The sequence below is a fragment of the Penicillium mononematosum genome (assembly GCF_028829835.1).
Source record: "Penicillium mononematosum strain IBT 11891 chromosome Unknown utg000003l:1.0-8172316.0:1.0-8177699.0, whole genome shotgun sequence".
NCBI classification, from domain to species: domain Eukaryota; kingdom Fungi; phylum Ascomycota; class Eurotiomycetes; order Eurotiales; family Aspergillaceae; genus Penicillium; species Penicillium mononematosum.
The window spans coordinates 175820-193475 of record NW_026643273.1 but is presented as its reverse complement, the minus strand read 5'-3'; the positions used below and the strand labels follow the sequence as shown (position 1 = coordinate 193475).

Sequence of the window (17656 nt, the reverse complement as noted above, 5' to 3'; positions counted from 1 at the left end):
AATACTAGAACAAGTCCTTGAGGTTCAACAAATTTACGTTGTTTTGAGTATGTTCAACGCATGAACATGTACACAACCTTTGAAGCCTCGACGCATTACTACAACATACATGACCATTTCAAAAAAAAGAAAAAAATCGGCAAGCATTCTATTTGGCTAAACTACATCCAGAGTACAGGCTATGCAATGAAATAAGACAATCATATGGCCGTAAATATCAAGGGTTGGGCTTTTACTCCACAGATCCTTCAGATACGCCAGTAAATAAGCTCCAAAATTCCATCAAGATCCTTCGTGGGAAATACACGATATAGTAAGAGACACGCGCCTTGAAACTCCCCAGGGCATCTGGAAAAGACAAAAGAAAGAGCAACACCCCCCCATGATTCGCAAAATATGGCAGGAGGTTTCACCGTGGTGTATAGTCACAAGGCGATGACGATGGCGAGGAAAGAAACGAGGGATCACATATACAAAGAAAATAAAGACCGAAAGGGCAGGACGCTAATGGGGAATCACTGAAGGTGGGACGTGACAGCTGAGACACGCTCGAAGGCAGCGTCAATGCTGTTGCAGAGGGCATTGAAGGTTCTCTTGGCCGAATCGCTAACCTCAGAGTTGTCAACGACGAGTGTGAACTGGGCAGCCTTCTCGTTCGAAACACCTTCAAAGGTGTTGTCAGCGGTGGGGGCAGGAGAATCAACAAAGAGAGCAAATGCAGGATCAGACTCATCAATCTCGACATCAGGGTTGGCGACACCAATATCAGACTGACTAGTTGAGTCGCTAGCGGGACTGTCGACAACAGGAGCCTCATTCTTGGGGCTCTCGGGGAGGCTGAAGGAAGAGGATTTTCCGGACAACACTTCGGCATCCAGGGCCGGGCCCTCGGGAACCTCCATCACAGCAAAAACGGGAGTGTTGCCATAGTTCATGTCGATTCCCGAGTTCCAGCCGGCGGTGTTCATGGCCATGCTGGAGGGGTCCATACCGTGGTTGGGAACCATGACCATATTGGCCTGGGGGTTTTGCTGCATCTGGAACTCCTGGCCACGGTTGGCGTTCGTGTCCTTGGGCATAGCCTGCATGTTGGGCTGGGGGTGCAGCCTGCTGGGCTGGTTGTTGTTGCTGAGGTTGCTGTTGAGGTTGCTGCTGGGGTTGAGCTGGCAAAGTGTCACCCATGTCGTTCAGAAAGTTGGAGAAGTGAGGAGATCCCAAAAGCATGCGGGCCAAATCGTTCAGGCGGGCATTTTCTTCGTAGAGAGCACGGTTCTGAAGGCGAGCCTCATGGGCCTCGTTGGTTCTAGCGGCCACCTCGCTTTCGAGCTGACCAATGTATTCTAGTGAGAGGCGTTAGCAAAAGGGACATTACACATAGTCAAGTGTTCAGGTGGTCATACCCTTGCGGCGAGATCGGAAAGCGCGAGCGGAAACCTTGTTTCGCAACTGGCGGCGCTCTTTGCTGCTGAGCTTCTTACCCTCCTCGCTAGCCAGAAGACGCTCATCCTCATCCATATCAGCCTCATCCTTCCGGGCCTTGGCCATCTGCGGCATACCGCTAGAAAGGACTGGGGGAGCCCTCGCCATTGGCAATGGCATTCTGTCGCATCTGCTGGAGTAAACGAGAGATACGCTCTTCAACCACGGGGTCAGGGTTGCGAGGACCGCGGGCCTGAGGCATAGCATCGGGCACTTGATCCGGACGCTGCTGTATCTGAGGGCGGACCATCTCATTCTGCTTTTGTTGCTGGGCCTTGGCCATCGCAGCCTGCTGCTGATGCATGCCAGGGTACATACGACCGACCTGTGTGGACGGACCAGCCTGAACCAGCTCATGGCCTCCGAGGGCGTTGGGATCGACATATTGGCTCTTGTTCCCGGGGTTTGCCGGGTAGAAATATGGCGAGGGATTCATGTTTTCGGGATCGATCTCCATTTCCGACGGGTTACGGCCTGGTGCGGTGTTGAAGTCGAATTGTGCGTCCTCTCGCTTCATGTGATGACCAGCATACACGTCAGCGTTCACAGGAAATCCTTGACCATTGTTGAAGCCCATCGGGATCTGGCTGTAGGACATGGACAAAGCACCAGGTGGAAGACCGGTCTGTTGTCTGTGTTCATCATACTGGTGGCTTGGGGCCTGGAATGCGAGGGGAGACTGGCCACTTGAAGCGAAGCTGGCACTGCGGGCGTCACTGGCACTGAACTCGGTGCTTGCGACCGAGGGTTGGCTGACCATCACCTTTGAGCGGGAGGGGTCGGATGTGTATGTGAGCTGATCGAAGTTGATGAATGAGTCGAGATCTTGGTCATAGTTGGCAACTGGTTGCATCGGGTTTTCTGCGAGAGTCGCCATGGTGATCTGAATAAGCCCCTCGACTGTGCAGGGGTGTAGGTATGGCGTCAAATATGGCGTGAGGTAGGGATAATAATTGAGATAGATGAACGAGAGATAAAGAGGGCAAATATAAGAATAAAAAGGATCCGAAAAACGAAGGTCTAGGTAGAATATGGATTTGGATCTAGATGGATCATGAAATTGGAAGTGAGATGGGGAAAGGGACAAAGTGTTCCGGAATAGCAACAGGGGCTTGCGCGTCCTTTCTGAGTCAGCGGGGGCCTGAGGAATGCGGTCCCGTGATTGGCTGGATTGCCACTCGACGGGGCTTGTTTACCATACCGTATCCAGGGAATGTTTTCCAGATGTTCACCTGGGCAGATCTATACAGATGTACAGATGTAACATACAATATGCAGATATACATATGTAAGCTTCATCTATTTTCCCAATATACATGTACTACTCTATAACAATAAATCAATTGCTTAAAGGCTTTATTTATAGCTTGATATGTGATAGCCTACTCGGCATTCAAAACGATAGTGGCCACAGAACTCCCCTGTTAATACTTTTGCCGGCTAAAACCTTGGAAGTGGGCCAATCTCAGGGCAGGAACCATCCGATCCCATTGGCCATCCGGCAAGACTTGCCAGGGCTCAGAGTGTGTTCCAAGTGTATGGTATTGTAATTGTCCCTTTTTTGTCCCTTTTGACGCAAGTGGCTGTGCCATCTCTCTCCAGGGCTGTTTGCATATCCAAGCCCGCTTTAGTAAATTTTGCATTCCTGTTGACTTCATAATTGGATTGGATCACCTAGAGAGACAGGAGAATATCTCATGTATTTAGCAGAGTCCAGTCTTCAATAGAATAACCTACAACCTTTTTCAGACTAAGAGTGACTCTCACCGCAGCTAGCGGCTTTCGGGGCTGAGCCAATTATTTCCTTTGGTTTTAGGGATAGTGCGCCAAGTGGTGGGCTACCATAGAATATGGAGTCCAGCTTTCTCTCTAGGATTGTACTCTGTACTTTCTACTAAATACTTCGTACAACATACATGCAATATACAGATACACATATGCCAAGCAGATTGTGATCCAGGGTGCATATTCCATATTCCCACGTATTGACAAAAATCCCTTGTTTCATCAAAACCAGCATGTACGTATGCTGGCGTCTCGCCAGGCCATATACAGCCAATCGAGACAGGTCCCCTGTACCGGCTAAACCACGGCGAACCAGTCAGAGAACTAGATTGAGGAGTCCTGTTCTCTCGTGCTCCCACTTAAGAATCGTAATAAGCTTTTCTAGAGTTGAAGCGGGTCGGCAACAAAGGAATCCAAAAGGAGAACTACTAACCTTGGAATAGTTTTGTGAGCCATTGTCGGTGGATGTCCGCGCACGTGAGGGGCGAGCTATTCCCAATCAGGCTAGCCAGTCCGACTCTATCAAACACTAAATCTCTTTCAGTTGATCTCCGAGGTCCTTCTCTTTGCATTCCAAGGTTGGCACCCTACGGAGTAGAACTTTTCTTTATTTCTATAGACTTGCCTATTTGGATTGCCCCTGAACCTTAACAAGGCGAAACACTATGGGAGACAGGGCAGACTCGGTGGAGTAACTCATTACCCCTTTTTGTTTTCTCAACCGAAGAATCAACTTTCCTCTGAGTCTCGACTCTTCGACAGCCCGCTTTTTTCGTGGCCAGCGATCCTCTCGATCTACTATTTAGGGCTGACTCGGATTAGTGCAGAGTGACCGCGTGCAAAGAGGCTTAGTTAATTCTGCGCCTCAGCCACAACAACCGCACTAACAGTAGGCAGTAATTTTTTTGCTTCTTAAAAATAGACACTGGAGAAAAACTTCAGGTACGGCATTTCGCTAAGGTCGATAATGCCCACACGTAAACGATAACAACTAACTCAGAGCCGAACTATATCCAATTTGAAGTTTCTGCAGGAACGCCTCTTGTGCGGATCTTTTTCAAACTGTCCTGAGTCTTGAACAGTGGATCTAGGCTCAATCCCTATCCACGCCCCGGTAATCACTTTCTTGTCAACGATCATATTTGCCCGAAGATGCATGTAATTGATTCCAGTGGCATTGGTATGAAAAGTGACTCTGCCATATTCGCCCCCGCGCATTACTTACGTATGTTATCTACGCCTCAATATTTCCTAATGTAATCACATAGGTCTAGACTAGATCTGTTCCCTCGACCTTATTGTCTGGTTGTCTGACGTCTCCTGCTATCAGGACCCGCCATGCCCTGATCTCCCAGGTCTTCAAGGCCCTTCACTATAAACCCTGACAATGGGTCCGTTTTCTGGTTGTCTGACGACTCATCCGGCCCGCTCAAATTCGAAAGAAGTGTGAGCTTGTTCGAGACTCTTGAGCGCTTTGGTGGAGATGCAGAAATTAAGGTCTAGATCTAGATTACACCTTATCGTAGACAACGAGTAGAATTTTGGTTGTGCTGCAGTCAGGTGCTCGACTGGAAATTTTGATCGGTCTAGACTTTGCTTGTTTGCATATTCGAGGACTCAACCTGGTTTTCCCCAGTCCTCTGGGATCTGGAGCAAAATGGAGCACATCCACGTGTCGCTATAGACTTCTACTTTTCACTTTGCTGACATTGGGGCGAGATAACATTGATAATATGCTATCATGGTATAAGGCTAGCCCACGAGAACCTAGATCCAGGCGTTCTCCTTTGAAACTATTGAAAGGTTCTCGATCACTGCAATTGTAGGCTTTTTGGCTGAATGGATTCTCAAGATCTCCAAGGTGCCTAAGGGAATAATAGGATATCATTTGATTTTTTTAGATTTCTTGTGGTGCAGAGATGCACTGTTCCCCCAATATATATTTTTAGTTCAGTTAGATCAACTACAGCACCACACAAAATCCAAATGAGTCACTGTGGGACAAAGGATACTTATATTGATATAGGTACGGCCTCTCATGATCTTCCGACTAAATAACTTATATGAATACGAGCACAATGATGCAAAGAGGGACCCCGCCAAGGAATATGAGTAGCTGCCTCAGGCACTGAACTATTCCTCTTTCGGACCCCGACCCCAGAACGGTCGTCCAGCAGCATCCAATTTGTTCATGTTGGATTTGGTGACTCGAGGAATGAGAGGTTTAATGGATCAGAGTGGCGCACTTTGATTCTACTAGGGGCTCGAGTGGCATGGTTGCCCTTGCTGGTTATTTTATATGAATTTCGCTTGAACCGGCTTCGGGAACTACTTCAGATATCTAAATATCCAACACCTGGACTCTGGCGAAAATAACCCAAAGACCAAGAACTCTGATCATTTTCTGAAGTTATGACTTCTGCCCCGACAATTCTGGCAACGTGCAAGCAGACACGATTTCATCTGCTAGATGATAATCCTTCGCAGGAGGTATGGGTAGCCACAACAAGCATCCAGATGACCACTAACGCTGGGATTTATTCTTTGACAGATCGATGTGGATGGACTAAACATTATGGTCACATCATCTGCACCTGAATCTACCGAAGATGCATCGAAATCAAAGACCAAAGGGAAATCAAAGGCCAAGGCTGCAGGGAGAGAGCTCATCTCAGACGGGCACCTACGACTCAAGGCAGGTATTCATTATGGGCTGATAGGTCGCAACGGCACTGGGAAGTCAAGTGAGATAGATCTCCGCATGTACCATTTTCAAACCTCAGTATATTGATGTTACCAGCGCTCCTCCGGGCAATGGCAGAGAAACTCATCCCTGGCATCCCGCATTCGACTCGCATGGCGATCTTGCAGCAGACAGACGAACATGGTGACAAAACTTTCGGGGAAGACCCTAATCAGGACAAAACTGTTTTGGAAGCTGTTCTCAGCAGTGATGAAACTAGGAACGAGGCTGTTCGGATGGTGGAATGTTAGTACACCTCTTCAATTGGAATTGTACTCGACTGACCGTACAAGTTCTATCGAAGAGCTTTGAGACTGAAGATCCAATGCAGCCCGTGTGGGCGATCCGCAAAATCCGACACCAGAAAGCAGAAAAGCATCTGTTCCTGGCACACAAGAACGCAAGCTTGAAAAGCGGTGCTCGAGGTCTACAAGCAAGAAAAGACTTGAAGGCTGCCGAGGGGAAGCTCGAGGCTACATCGGAAATGTCAGTTGCATTCGTTCGCGCTATTGACTATATCTGACTTCTGCCAGGCTGGCCCAGGATGTAGACGCCATCGACGCGGAGACAGTCCAGGCCGATACGCAAGCTGCCGTCGAGACATTACAAGCCCTACAGTCCCAACTTGAAGATGTAAGCCTTTGAACGGTGGCTATTTACTTACTCCGTTAACGTGAAACCAGATGAAACTTGCCGATATGGAGCAACAAGCTCGTCGTGTTCTCCTTGGTCTCGGCTTCAAAGAAGACGGACTCGAGAAGAAAGTTTCTACGCTCTCAGGAGGTTGGCGTATGCGATGTATGCTAGCCAGCGTTTTGGTCCAAGATCCAGACATCATGATCCTCGACGAGCCGACCAACTTCCTGGATCTCCTGGGAGTAGTGTGGCTGGAGAACTACCTGAAACAGCTCCGCGACACATCAGAAACAACCATGGTCTTGGTCTCTCACGACAGGGATTTCATCAATGCTGTCTGCGAGGAAATCGTCATCCTCCGAGATCAGAAACTGACGTATTTCCGAGGGAACCTGTCTGCGTATGAACAAGATTTCGAGGAACAGAAGCTCTACCTGGGGCGCATGAAGGAGGCTCAAGAGCGGCAGGTTGCGCATATGGAAGCCAGTATCCGGGAGAATATGAAGGTCGGGAAGAAGACTAATGATGAAAACAAGCTGCGACAAGCGAAGTCGCGGCAGAAGAAAGTCGATGATCGGATGGGTCTTCAAGTTAGCGCGAACGGGGGGCGTTTCAAGCTGAACCGTGATCTAGTTGGATGGCATGCCCACAATCGGGCTGAGATCGAGGTTCCGACAGATGAGAAGGGCGCGACTATGAGTTTGCCCGAAGCGACGGAATTGCGGTTCCCTGGACCGTTGGTGTCGCTGGAGGGTATTGTTTTCCAGTACAAGAAAACCGACCGCGTCATCCTGGACGACGTGAACTTGGTCGTTCACCTAGGTGATCGTGTCGGGATTATGGGTCTCAATGGCTCGGGAAAGACGACTCTGCTCCGTGTTCTGACGGGACAGGTATCTCCTTCCAAGGGCAAGGTGTCGACCCACTCCCGGTTGAAAGTGGGCTACTATAGCCAGCATTCTGTCGAAGAGCTACAAGAGCGTGGCCGAGGCGAGCCTAGTTTGACTGCGCTGGGTTTATTGACTATTGAGACCGAAGGATCCCTGAATGAGGGCACTATCAGGGGTCTACTCGCCTCGATGGGGTTAGCAGGTCGTATTGCATCTGATGTCCCTATTGCCAAACTGTCAGGTGGACAATTGGTATGTGAAATGTGAAAGATCGACATGGAACAGTTGAGGTAAGCTAATAATATTGGCAAATTTAGGTCCGCCTTGCATTGGCTCGAATCGTCTGGGGTGCACCACAGCTTCTCATTCTTGATGAAATCACCACGCATTTGGATTTCTACACTGTCACTGCATTAGCTACGGCTCTCTCCTCCTTCAATGGTGCCGTGCTTCTAATTTCACACGACCGTTTCCTTGTTCGATCCGTAATCGAGGGCAAGCGAGACACTGAGCACAAACTTGATGAAGATTTCGAAGGGCTGGAGGAGGAAGAGACCGAGGAAACGCCAAGACGTCGGTCGGTCTACGTGATTAAACAAGGCAAGATGAACGAACAGAAGGATGGGGTGGAGCAATTCGAAAAGAGCTTGGTGAAACGGGTGGAGAAGTTGTTAGGGACTACCTAGGTATAGATTAGTTGATGTACATACCTATCTAGGTTAGGTACATGTAGGGAGAGTTGACTTCACTGGAGTAATCGAACCAAATCGATTCATGGATATGACTCAGCACGGAGCCCGCCGAACGGCATGCGCGATAAGAGACCTTCCCCTCATTCCTCCGCGGAGTACCGCGCTGCATGTATATATTTGCCAACATGCAACATTTTAATTGAAAGAACTTCCTCATGGCTGGCTTGTGCAAGCGAATTGTATCCTGCCCTAGGGTGGCCCTTCAGTGGCGCATACAGATTCGACCCCAGAGCACTCATGCCGCATCAAGATCCAACGCCACCGTCCCCGCTGGATTCCCCCCCTCCACATCCCTCAACTGAGCCCTCCAGACTCTCAACACTCAAGTCTGCCAAGCCCTTTTCCGAGTTTCTGACCGATACCTTCAATCGCCAACATGACTATCTCCGCATTAGCGTCACGGAACGGTGCAATCTTCGGTGTCTCTACTGCATGCCCGAGGAAGGCATAGACCTCTCGCCCTCTGCGAAACTGCTTACGTCCCCGGAGATTCTATACCTGTCCTCGCTATTCGTCTCACAGGGCGTGACCAAAATCCGACTGACCGGTGGGGAACCGACCGTCCGCAAAGACATCGTGCCGTTGATGCAGGACATTGGCAAGCTACGACAAAATGGGCTTCGGGAACTGTGTTTGACAACAAATGGGATCTCATTACATCGGAAATTGGACCCAATGGTGGAGGCCGGGCTGACGGGAGTCAATCTCAGCCTTGACACGCTGGATCCGTTCCAGTTCCAGATCATGACAAGACGTAAGGGATTCGATGCTGTGATGAAGAGCGTCGACCGCATTCTGGAAATGAATAAAGCCGGTGCAGGGATCAAGCTGAAGATCAACTGCGTCGTTATGAGGGGAATGAATGACCGAGAGATCCTTCCGTTCGTGGAGCTGGGCCGCGAGAAACCGATTGAAGTGCGCTTCATCGAGTATATGCCTTTCGGCGGGAACAAATGGAACCAGGGAAAGATGTTCTCCTATCAGGAGATGCTAGCTGTCATCCGAGAGAAGTATCCCGCATTCGAAAAGGTGGCCGACCACAAGAATGACACGAGTAAGACATACCGTGTTCCTGGGTTCGAAGGCCGCGTGGGATTTATCACGAGCATGACCCACAACTTCTGTGGCACCTGCAACCGGCTACGCATTACTAGCGACGGGAATCTCAAAGTCTGCCTGTTCGGAAACTCCGAAGTCTCCTTGCGGGATATCATTCGTAAGGAGAACGGTGGGAACCCAATTGACGTGGATGCAATGAACAACCTGCAGCTGTTGGAAACTGTACAAAATGCAGCGCGCCTTAGTGACGAAGGCGGCTTGGTCAATGAGCGAGAGCGTGAGATTCTTGACATTATCGGCATGGCTGTGAAACGAAAGAAGGCGAAACACGCTGGCATGGAGCAACTAAAGGACATGAAGAACCGCCCTATGATTCTGATTGGTGGGTAGCCGTCTTCTTTTTTCCTTTTTTTTTTTCATGACTGGAAACGCTTTACGACTTGTAAATCATCTCGGACGAACATTTCTTTTGGATATCATAAATTGGCGAGATCTTACTTGATACCATGTATACATGCAATTGATGTATTTGGACATTGCTTATTGAATCACCAAGCTGATAGTTGAACTAGATAATAAACCAAAACCATGGGGTTTAGGGTCTCACCCCTTGTCAACCATACCAGTACATATGTTTCCGCATCTCCCGACAGCTTCCCAAAGGCGTCTCTACCACTCTGGGCGCTCTAGACCAGAGACTGAAGACTGTATTCCTCGCCCATCTCGCTCTCTACCCACAACCTCAGACGCCGACCTCCCTCACCTCACACCATCTAAGACCGTACACATGACCCAGATCACCGAAAAGCCCGAAACAAAGCGTGTCGCCACAGCTGCCTGCACCGTTTCCTTCTCAAACTCACGACCCTGGGAAATCCTCCGCGAAGGCCAAACCACGCACAAAGGCGACGTCTTCAGCGTTGCCCGGATCGCGGGTATCATGGCCGCAAAGAAAACGCCTGATATTGTGCCTCTTTGCCATCCCGGCATTGGCATTACCGGGGTCGAGGTCAGCGTGGAACTGGTTGAGCCCGGGCAGAACAGGGATCACGGCGCCATGAATGTTGTGGCGTCGGTCAGCTGTTTTGGTCGCACAGGAGTGGAAATGGAGGCTATGACGGCTACTATGGGTGCGGCTTTGACGGTTTATGATATGCTCAAGGCTGTGGATAAGGGGATGGTGATTGATTCTGTTAGATTGTTGGAAAAACAGGGTGGGAAGAGTGGGCATTGGGTACGGGAATAAGCTTGTATGTAGTTAGTGTAGAGTACGCATTTGATATGTAGTAAAAGGGATGTACTATATAATCTTCTTCAATAGCCCTAATAGCCCTGCCTAGGTTTAGGGGATCTACCTATCCGTGATCAGCCCTATGAGCTAACCGTTTAAATTCTCCAAGTACTCAAATGGGCTCGCGTTTCAGTCGAGGTTTCACATTTTTTTCCCCTTTTCTTCGTATAAATCTTATATATCCTTCTGTTTGAGGCTGTTAGTGTCCACTCGAGACTTCTTGTGTTGTGTGGGTTCTCTTGAAAATCCTGCAGAACTTCATTTTCAGTTCGACGCCTCAACAACCAAGAATTTAGCACACAACACGAACTACGTTTTATCAACGGCGAATGTTGAATTATGTCGTCAAATTAAAATGCATGCGCTGCTAATCCGTATGTGCGCCTGAGCTACTCGTCTTGAACTCAACTAACCGCTTTATGCAGTCCGCCAGTGGCGGAGGAAGACTGGGAGGGTCATAATGGCACTATGCCCGCCCTTGAATTTCTTGATGCTACACTATTTCTATTTCATTTCTACAACCATAATTGCCAGTGTCATTTTCTACCTGACCTCAACGTCATGGCGCAGCGTTACCTATGTGGACTCGATTTTCATGTGCGTCAGTGCTATGACTGGTGCTGGATTGAATACGGTATGGACTCAACCCCCCATATATCCATCGATGACTATATTGTAGGCTAATAATCGATGATTAGGTGGATTTGTCGGCTCTAAACAGCTTCCAACAAGCACTTTTGTTCACCCTGCTTATTTTGGGCCATGCCGTTCTCATTTCCCTCACTGTACTTCTAGTACGTAAAAGGGCATTCGAGGCAAAGTTCAAGGGTGTCTCCGATGAGCGGGAAAGAGAGCGGTCTACTCGTCACCACTCGGAAGTTGAACTGCAGGCCAGGGACCAGGGGCCTGCGAATGAAAGCACCGGAACTGATCTCCCCGGCGAGAACACCGAAGGACAGGGCCGTAAACCACGCCCAAAGACACCCATGCTGGTCCAAGTGACCCCGGGAGAGTCATCATCTCGCAATGAACAGCCGTGGGTGGAAGACGACCAAATAACCATCGGCGGCACACACCGTCATCATCACCACCGAGTCTTCCCCATGGCTGGCATCGGGGCGAGACCGGATCTGAATAACCACCCCCGCGATGCAGTGCCCAACGTGCCCTTGGTCGCAAAGGATTCGGTGTCTGGCTTCAAGGGAATTCTCCGCGGTACACAGAAGTACATGGCCTCCAAGGGTCTTGTATCCCGCAACTCCCAGTTCCACGATCTCACTCCTGCTGAGCGTGATGAACTTGGTGGTGTGGAGTATAAGGCCGTCTCATTTCTATCTGTGGTTGTGTCCCTTTACTTCATCTTGTTTATTGTGTTCGGCATGATCGGTGTCGGTTGCTGGTTGGAAGCTAATGATCCCGCCGTGACGCGCGCGAACGGTCTCTCGCCGTTCTGGACGGGTGCTTTCTTTGCTGTTTCTGCTTTCGTGAACAGCGGCATGTCGCTCTTGGATACTAACATGACCGCTTTGCAGTTGAGGTAGGTGGTCTAGACCCTTTTTTTTATAGTCAATATAGTCAAGCTTGCTAACTTTCTTTAGGGCATACCCTCTTCTCACAATGGGATTGCTGATTCTCGCTGGAAACACCCTCTTCCCATGTTTCCTGCGGTTCATTATCTGGACTATGAGGGCCATGCTTCCAGATAGACCGAAGTGGCAGTCGTGGCGCATTACCCTTGATTTCATACTGGAGCATCCTCGAAGGGTAAGTCCTGTTGCACTATACTAATTCTTGCCGTTTATAGACACTTATCATAAAGCCAGGTCTATACGAATCTCTTCCCTGCTCGCCATACGTGGTATCTGCTCGGCACGATTATCATTCTGAACGGTATCGACTGGGCGGCATTTGAGCTACTGTCTATTGGAAACGAGGACATCGAGAGTCTTCCTACCGAGTACCGTGTATTGGATGGACTGTTCCAAGCCTTAGGTTTGTCAACCGCAACAGCGTCATATTCGACTCAAGCTAACGGATTATCTCGATTAAAGCGGTACGCGCTGGTGGATTCTACGTTGTGACCATTGCCGATCTTCACCAGGGTCTCTTGGTTCTCTATGGTAAGTGAATTCAATATCCTCGCCGGACTGAAAGATCATCATACTAACAGAAGCTCTAGTACTCATGATGGTAAGACATACTAGTCTCATACCCCATACACCAAACCCCTAACTAACAAGTCACCTAGTACGTCTCCGCGTACCCAGTAACGCTCACAATGCGGTAAGTAACCCATGAAATCAACCTACATCAAGAAACCGCAATCTAATACCCACACAGCAACACGAACGTCTACGAAGAACGCTCGCTAGGAATCTACGCACACGACGAAACCCCCGATTCACCAGCAAACACAAGCCGCAGCAATGTAGCAATGGACCTAATCCGACACCACCTCGGCCGTCCACGCCTGTCGGAGACTTCGCGCGGATACTTCGTCCACCAGCAACTCCGCTCCCAGCTCAGCCATGATCTGTGGTGGATCGCGCTGGCGGTGTTCTTTATCGCCATCGCCGAGTCAGACCACTATGAGTCCCAGCCCGTGGCTTTTTCCACCTTCAATATTATCTTTGAGGTTGTCTCTGCTTACGGATGTGTGGGTGTTAGTCTTGGGTTCCCTGGGAAGAATTACTCGTTCTGTGGCGCGTGGCATACTATTAGCAAGTTGATTCTTGCTGCTGTGGCTTTACGTGGTAGACATCGTGGGTTGCCGGTGGCTATTGATAAGGCTATTATGTTGCCTAGTGAGTCTTTGGCTTGGGCGGAGGAGGAGGATGCTGCTATGCGGAGGGATAGGTCTAGGGTTTGGGCTCAGGAGCGTGGGCCTATTGGGTCTGTTTAGATGTTTAGATGGTGGTTTCGATATACCCCCTTTGCATGCTAGTTTAGTGTTTAGACTGTTTTAGAGAGCGTGGGTCTATGAAACATATGATGATATGAAGCTTTGAAGGTAATAATTCTTTTGTAGGACTAACTACCCAAGGTGTATCCTGGTAAAAAAAAGTAGACATATGCAATAACCGTGTGAATGTAGATGGACATGGACGAGTGACAAGGAGATATACAAAGTAACAAAAAATTATACGACCTACTCATCCTCCATCTCCATCTCATCCTCATCCTCATCTTCACTCTCGATCTCAACTTCCTCCTCGCTCTCCAATTCCTCCTCATCCTCATCCTCGCTACCATCATCACTGCCAGCAACACCACCCATATCCTCGTCCTCTCCACCATTCTTCTTCGCCTCTTGTCTCCGCTTCTCTTCCTCAACGCGACCTTCTTCGAGGACAGCAGCACGCTCCGCACGCAGCTTGCGCTGCGTCTTAACGAACGCACCGACAGGAGTAGTCTCCCAGTCAACATCCTTGAGGAAAGATTCAACGCCAGAGCGATTGCGGGGAGCATACGTGACGTTTAGGCGGCGCTCCTCGATCCAGCGAGCATTGGTCTCAACCTTCTGCACGAGCAGCAAGATCATCTGGTTGATCTTGGCGTTCTTGTTTCCACCGCTGCGGGCAGAGACCTGCTTCAGCCAGCGCTTGAGGGAGACAATGACGGGCACGGACAGTTCCGGGAACGCAATGTGCTTGGACCACAGAACGAAGAACTCGGAGAGGAGCTCGGCGACCTGCTCACCGACGCCGTCCTGGTAAGTGCGCGACCGCAGGTAAGATTTGGGTGCGCGGATCGCTGTGTTGAAGTCCAGGGGCTTAAGTGTGCTGGACTTGGGGTGCTTGCGCATCTCCGCCGAGGTCAGGACCTCAAGAAGTGAAGCTGAGAGCGGGATGTAGGTGCCCGTGGCGCGGGAGATGCGGAGCAGGGAGCGCGTCAATTGGAAGCGCAGAGGGAAGTACGTGGCGGTTGGGATGAGGCGCATGGCGCCCAGGGTGATCTGCACGACGGGGTAGATGAGGGGACGGAGAGCGGACTGCTTGCCGACTTGAGCCTCGACAAGGCCATCGCAGTGCTGCGAAAAGCACTCGGGACCAGAAGTCCAGCGAGTGCACGTATTGCCAGTTGTAAATGGTCTTGTAGGACTCCTTGGAGGTGTTGGTAATGCTCTTGCGCAGGTGCATAGCAAGCTGGCGGATGAAGGAGAATCCTGCTGTGTATGAGACGTTCTGGTCAATACCCCAGATTTCGGCTGCAGAGTTCTTCATCAAGTTCACGCCTGCTAGCGTATGCACTGTTGTGTTGCGGCTACCCTTGACAACACCCTCGTAGGTGGCCTTGAGCACACTCTCTCTGATACCTGCGTCTCCCAGAACCATAAGGCGGCGCAGAATCAAGAAACCTGTGATACGGGTGGCGTCGGCAGTTGACACATCAGCCCAAATCCCGACGACAATCTTGACGAGTGTCTTCAGCACCTTACGGAACTGAAGCAGGTAAGGCAGCATGGGTTCAATTGACGCGAGGGTCAACTTGAGTGTGGATGCATCGGACAAGTTAACCAGAAGCTGGTGAACTGAAGCAGTGTGCGATTTGATCAGAGGTGTGAGGGTCTTGAACTTCTTCGAATCCAATGACACCCTGATCTTGCCAGAAGCGCTCTCCTTAACGGGAAGATGATGGGCCAGGACCTTGGGGATGGTGTTGAGGGCCGTGACAAGAACCTGGTGGTACACGTTCTTGTCGGAGATGGTGTATTTTTGCTCGGGGGCCTCGGGGTCATTGACATAGGCGGCCGCACGGAAAGCGAGAACAGCCTGGCGCATGGCTCGGATCGAGTTTTGCTCCTCCATCAACTTCTGCCACTTCTTGACCATCTCAATAGTCAAGGTCTCATCCTCGGGCTCTTCCTCTTCCTTCTTCGACTTCTTCTTCTTCTTCTTGGCTGGTCCCTCGTCTTCGGGTTCTTCGCTTTCGCTCAGAGCGTCAACCTCTGAAAGATCGCCTTGCTCACCGAACTCGAGCAGTTCAGAATCATTTTCCTTGAGGTATTTGTAGAACTCGGGGTCCTTCTCCTTCAATGACTCCAGCTGGTCCTTGTGCTCGTCGTAAACATCGACGCTGTCCGCGTCATCACTGTCACCCTCGCCTTCAGAAGCCTCAGCATCTGCCTGTGCCTTATCTTCTGAGCGCTTGCGCTTGCCGATTTTGGGGGTGGTATCCTTCTTGCTGGCCTTCTTTTCCTTCTCTTCGGGAATATCGAAGCCGCCAGCGAAAAAGCCGTCGACGTTCATTTCGGAAAAGGCATTTTGTTTCTTCAGGTCCTCCGGGTCCTTCTCTGCGGCGGCTTCGGCTTCGGCGCGGCGAGCAGCATTTTTTTCCTTGCGCTTGTCGTTCAATTGGTGTCTCTGCTTGATCTTGGCATTGGCTTTGCGTCGCTCAAGAACATCCGGCAGACGGTTCTGCACAAACTTCTTGGTCGATTTTTTGGCTCCAACCATTTTGAGATATTGATGCAGAAAAGAGTCTGCAAGTGTAGCTTGGTCGGAAAATGGCTGGTCAAAAAAAAAATTGGGGAGAAAATCGGCGGGTCCGCTGTTCAGACCGCCTTCCGCCTTTGGCACCGGGCGATAACGCCCAGACAATCGGCAAGACAACAACCTTCGAATTTACCATTGACGACTGGCGACTAACGATTATTGTACATAGCGAGAACTTGCCAAAAAATGTACTCACAGCGCCCACTTTCTTATGCGCCAACCCCCTACAGTTACACACCCAATCCCGCCCGGTCAGCCACAATCAATCTCGATGAAGTATGGGTCCTTGTCTCCGCATTGATAGTCATATTGACTAATGCCACATATCTTAGGAAGTCAAACTAGCATCCAGCTCAGTCGAACGTGACTTATATGAATCCCTAGCCGAAATCTACAGCATCATCGTCACCCTTGATGGACTCGAGAAAGCATACATCAAGGACGTGGTCACCGAGGCAGAGTATACCGAGACATGTACACGGCTTTTGAAGCAATACAAGTCCAGTCTTGGAGATGAGACAGTATCGCGGGAGTTCGTGGATCTGGAAACCTTCAAACGGACGTGGGGGGTGAGTGTTCCTCTCCATTTTACCCCGCAAACCTCAACGCATCTCTGACGCCAGGTGTATAATATAGCTAGAATGCCCACGAGCCACGGAGCGATTGCGTATTGGTCTTCCAGCCACAGTCGAGCAAGCTTCTCACGGCGGAGCAAGCTCTAGTATGGGTGCAACGGCGACGGGTCCCGCTGGCGGTGCCTCGGGTAGTCTCATCCTGGCAGCAACCGAAAACTTCATTACCTTCCTCGATGCATTGAAACTCAACATGGTATCCAAGGATGCACTGCATCCACTTTTATCGGAGGTGATTCAGTCTGTGAACAAGGTAACAGATACTGATTTCGAAGACCGCGGCAAGATCATTCAATGGTTAATCGCATTGAATCAAATGCGAGCTACTGAGGAATTGAGCGAGGACCAAGCGCGTGAACTTGCATTTGATATTGAACAGGCTTATCAGGGCTTCAAGGCCACGTTGAACTGATTTGGATAATCATTTACTTGGTGCACCGGCAAGGCGTTCATACGGACAGTAGAGATACCATTATGCTTTTATGTATTGACATGATCATCAGTGATTGCTAGCTAAATATACCCGCTCTGGCTTGTTTTGGATTGAGTGTTCTTGTATAAGTACGACTATCCATGGACATCGACTATGTCTCGAGCTACATCCAGCTTAACGGTATATATACGCTGTTGACCCTGCTCTTTTTCATTTCTCATCCAATCATCTGTTTGTTTCTCACTTGCAGCAGTCTTCAATTTCACCATTCCTGCTCTTTGATGGTTTGATGCCTGATAATCTAGGCGACAATCAATCCGCGGAACGGCAGCGCCAGCCTTTCCTCTTCGGGAATATTTTCTTTTTCTCCGCCACATTTTCGTTCGATTCTCGTGGCTGCGAGGCCAATTTGTTGCCTTGCATTCTTTACCAGCAACAACTAGAGAGCATACAGTTATCGC

General features: G+C 49.8%; 6 protein-coding genes across 6 annotated transcripts; 4 read left to right on the top strand and 2 right to left on the bottom strand.

The window, feature by feature from the left end:
• Positions 1-515: 515 nt before the first annotated feature.
• N7519_004969 (bZIP transcription factor) lies at positions 516-2356 on the bottom strand (the record flags this gene model as incomplete). Its single annotated transcript, XM_057291745.1, has 4 exons — positions 516-1163; positions 1315-1340; positions 1401-1568; positions 1633-2356. 4 exons carry the CDS (start codon positions 2354-2356, stop codon positions 516-518), a joined length of 1566 nt encoding a protein of 521 aa, XP_057146556.1.
• A 3320-nt stretch (positions 2357-5676) lies between these two features.
• On the top strand, positions 5677-8219 carry N7519_004968 (ABC-F family ATP-binding cassette domain-containing protein; the record flags this gene model as incomplete). The annotated part of the gene is made up of 7 exons (XM_057291744.1): positions 5677-5754; positions 5816-6008; positions 6065-6253; positions 6301-6493; positions 6541-6640; positions 6691-7785; positions 7851-8219. The coding sequence occupies 7 exons, from the start codon at positions 5677-5679 to the stop codon at positions 8217-8219; spliced, it is 2217 nt and encodes a 738-aa protein (XP_057146555.1).
• A 303-nt stretch (positions 8220-8522) lies between these two features.
• N7519_004967 (molybdopterin cofactor biosynthetic protein) lies at positions 8523-10590 on the top strand (the record flags this gene model as incomplete). The annotated part of the gene is made up of 2 exons (XM_057291743.1): positions 8523-9726; positions 9908-10590. The coding sequence occupies 2 exons, from the start codon at positions 8523-8525 to the stop codon at positions 10588-10590; spliced, it is 1887 nt and encodes a 628-aa protein (XP_057146554.1).
• Positions 10591-10990: 400 nt separating this feature from the next.
• N7519_004966 (uncharacterized protein) lies at positions 10991-13537 on the top strand (the record flags this gene model as incomplete). Its single annotated transcript, XM_057291742.1, has 9 exons — positions 10991-11009; positions 11061-11269; positions 11334-12172; positions 12234-12399; positions 12459-12627; positions 12687-12755; positions 12815-12825; positions 12884-12918; positions 12976-13537. 9 exons carry the CDS (start codon positions 10991-10993, stop codon positions 13535-13537), a joined length of 2079 nt encoding a protein of 692 aa, XP_057146553.1.
• A 246-nt stretch (positions 13538-13783) lies between these two features.
• On the bottom strand, positions 13784-16091 carry N7519_004965 (mRNA-binding ribosome synthesis protein NOC2; the record flags this gene model as incomplete). Its single annotated transcript, XM_057291741.1, is given in 2 exon segments — positions 13784-14665; positions 14679-16091. The coding sequence occupies 2 exon segments, from the start codon at positions 16089-16091 to the stop codon at positions 13784-13786; spliced, it is 2295 nt and encodes a 764-aa protein (XP_057146552.1).
• A 50-nt stretch (positions 16092-16141) lies between these two features.
• Positions 16142-17174, top strand: N7519_004964 (ESCRT-I subunit protein VPS28; the record flags this gene model as incomplete). Its single annotated transcript, XM_057291740.1, has 3 exons — positions 16142-16381; positions 16463-16699; positions 16767-17174. The coding sequence occupies 3 exons, from the start codon at positions 16142-16144 to the stop codon at positions 17172-17174; spliced, it is 885 nt and encodes a 294-aa protein (XP_057146551.1).
• Positions 17175-17656: the final 482 nt, after the last annotated feature.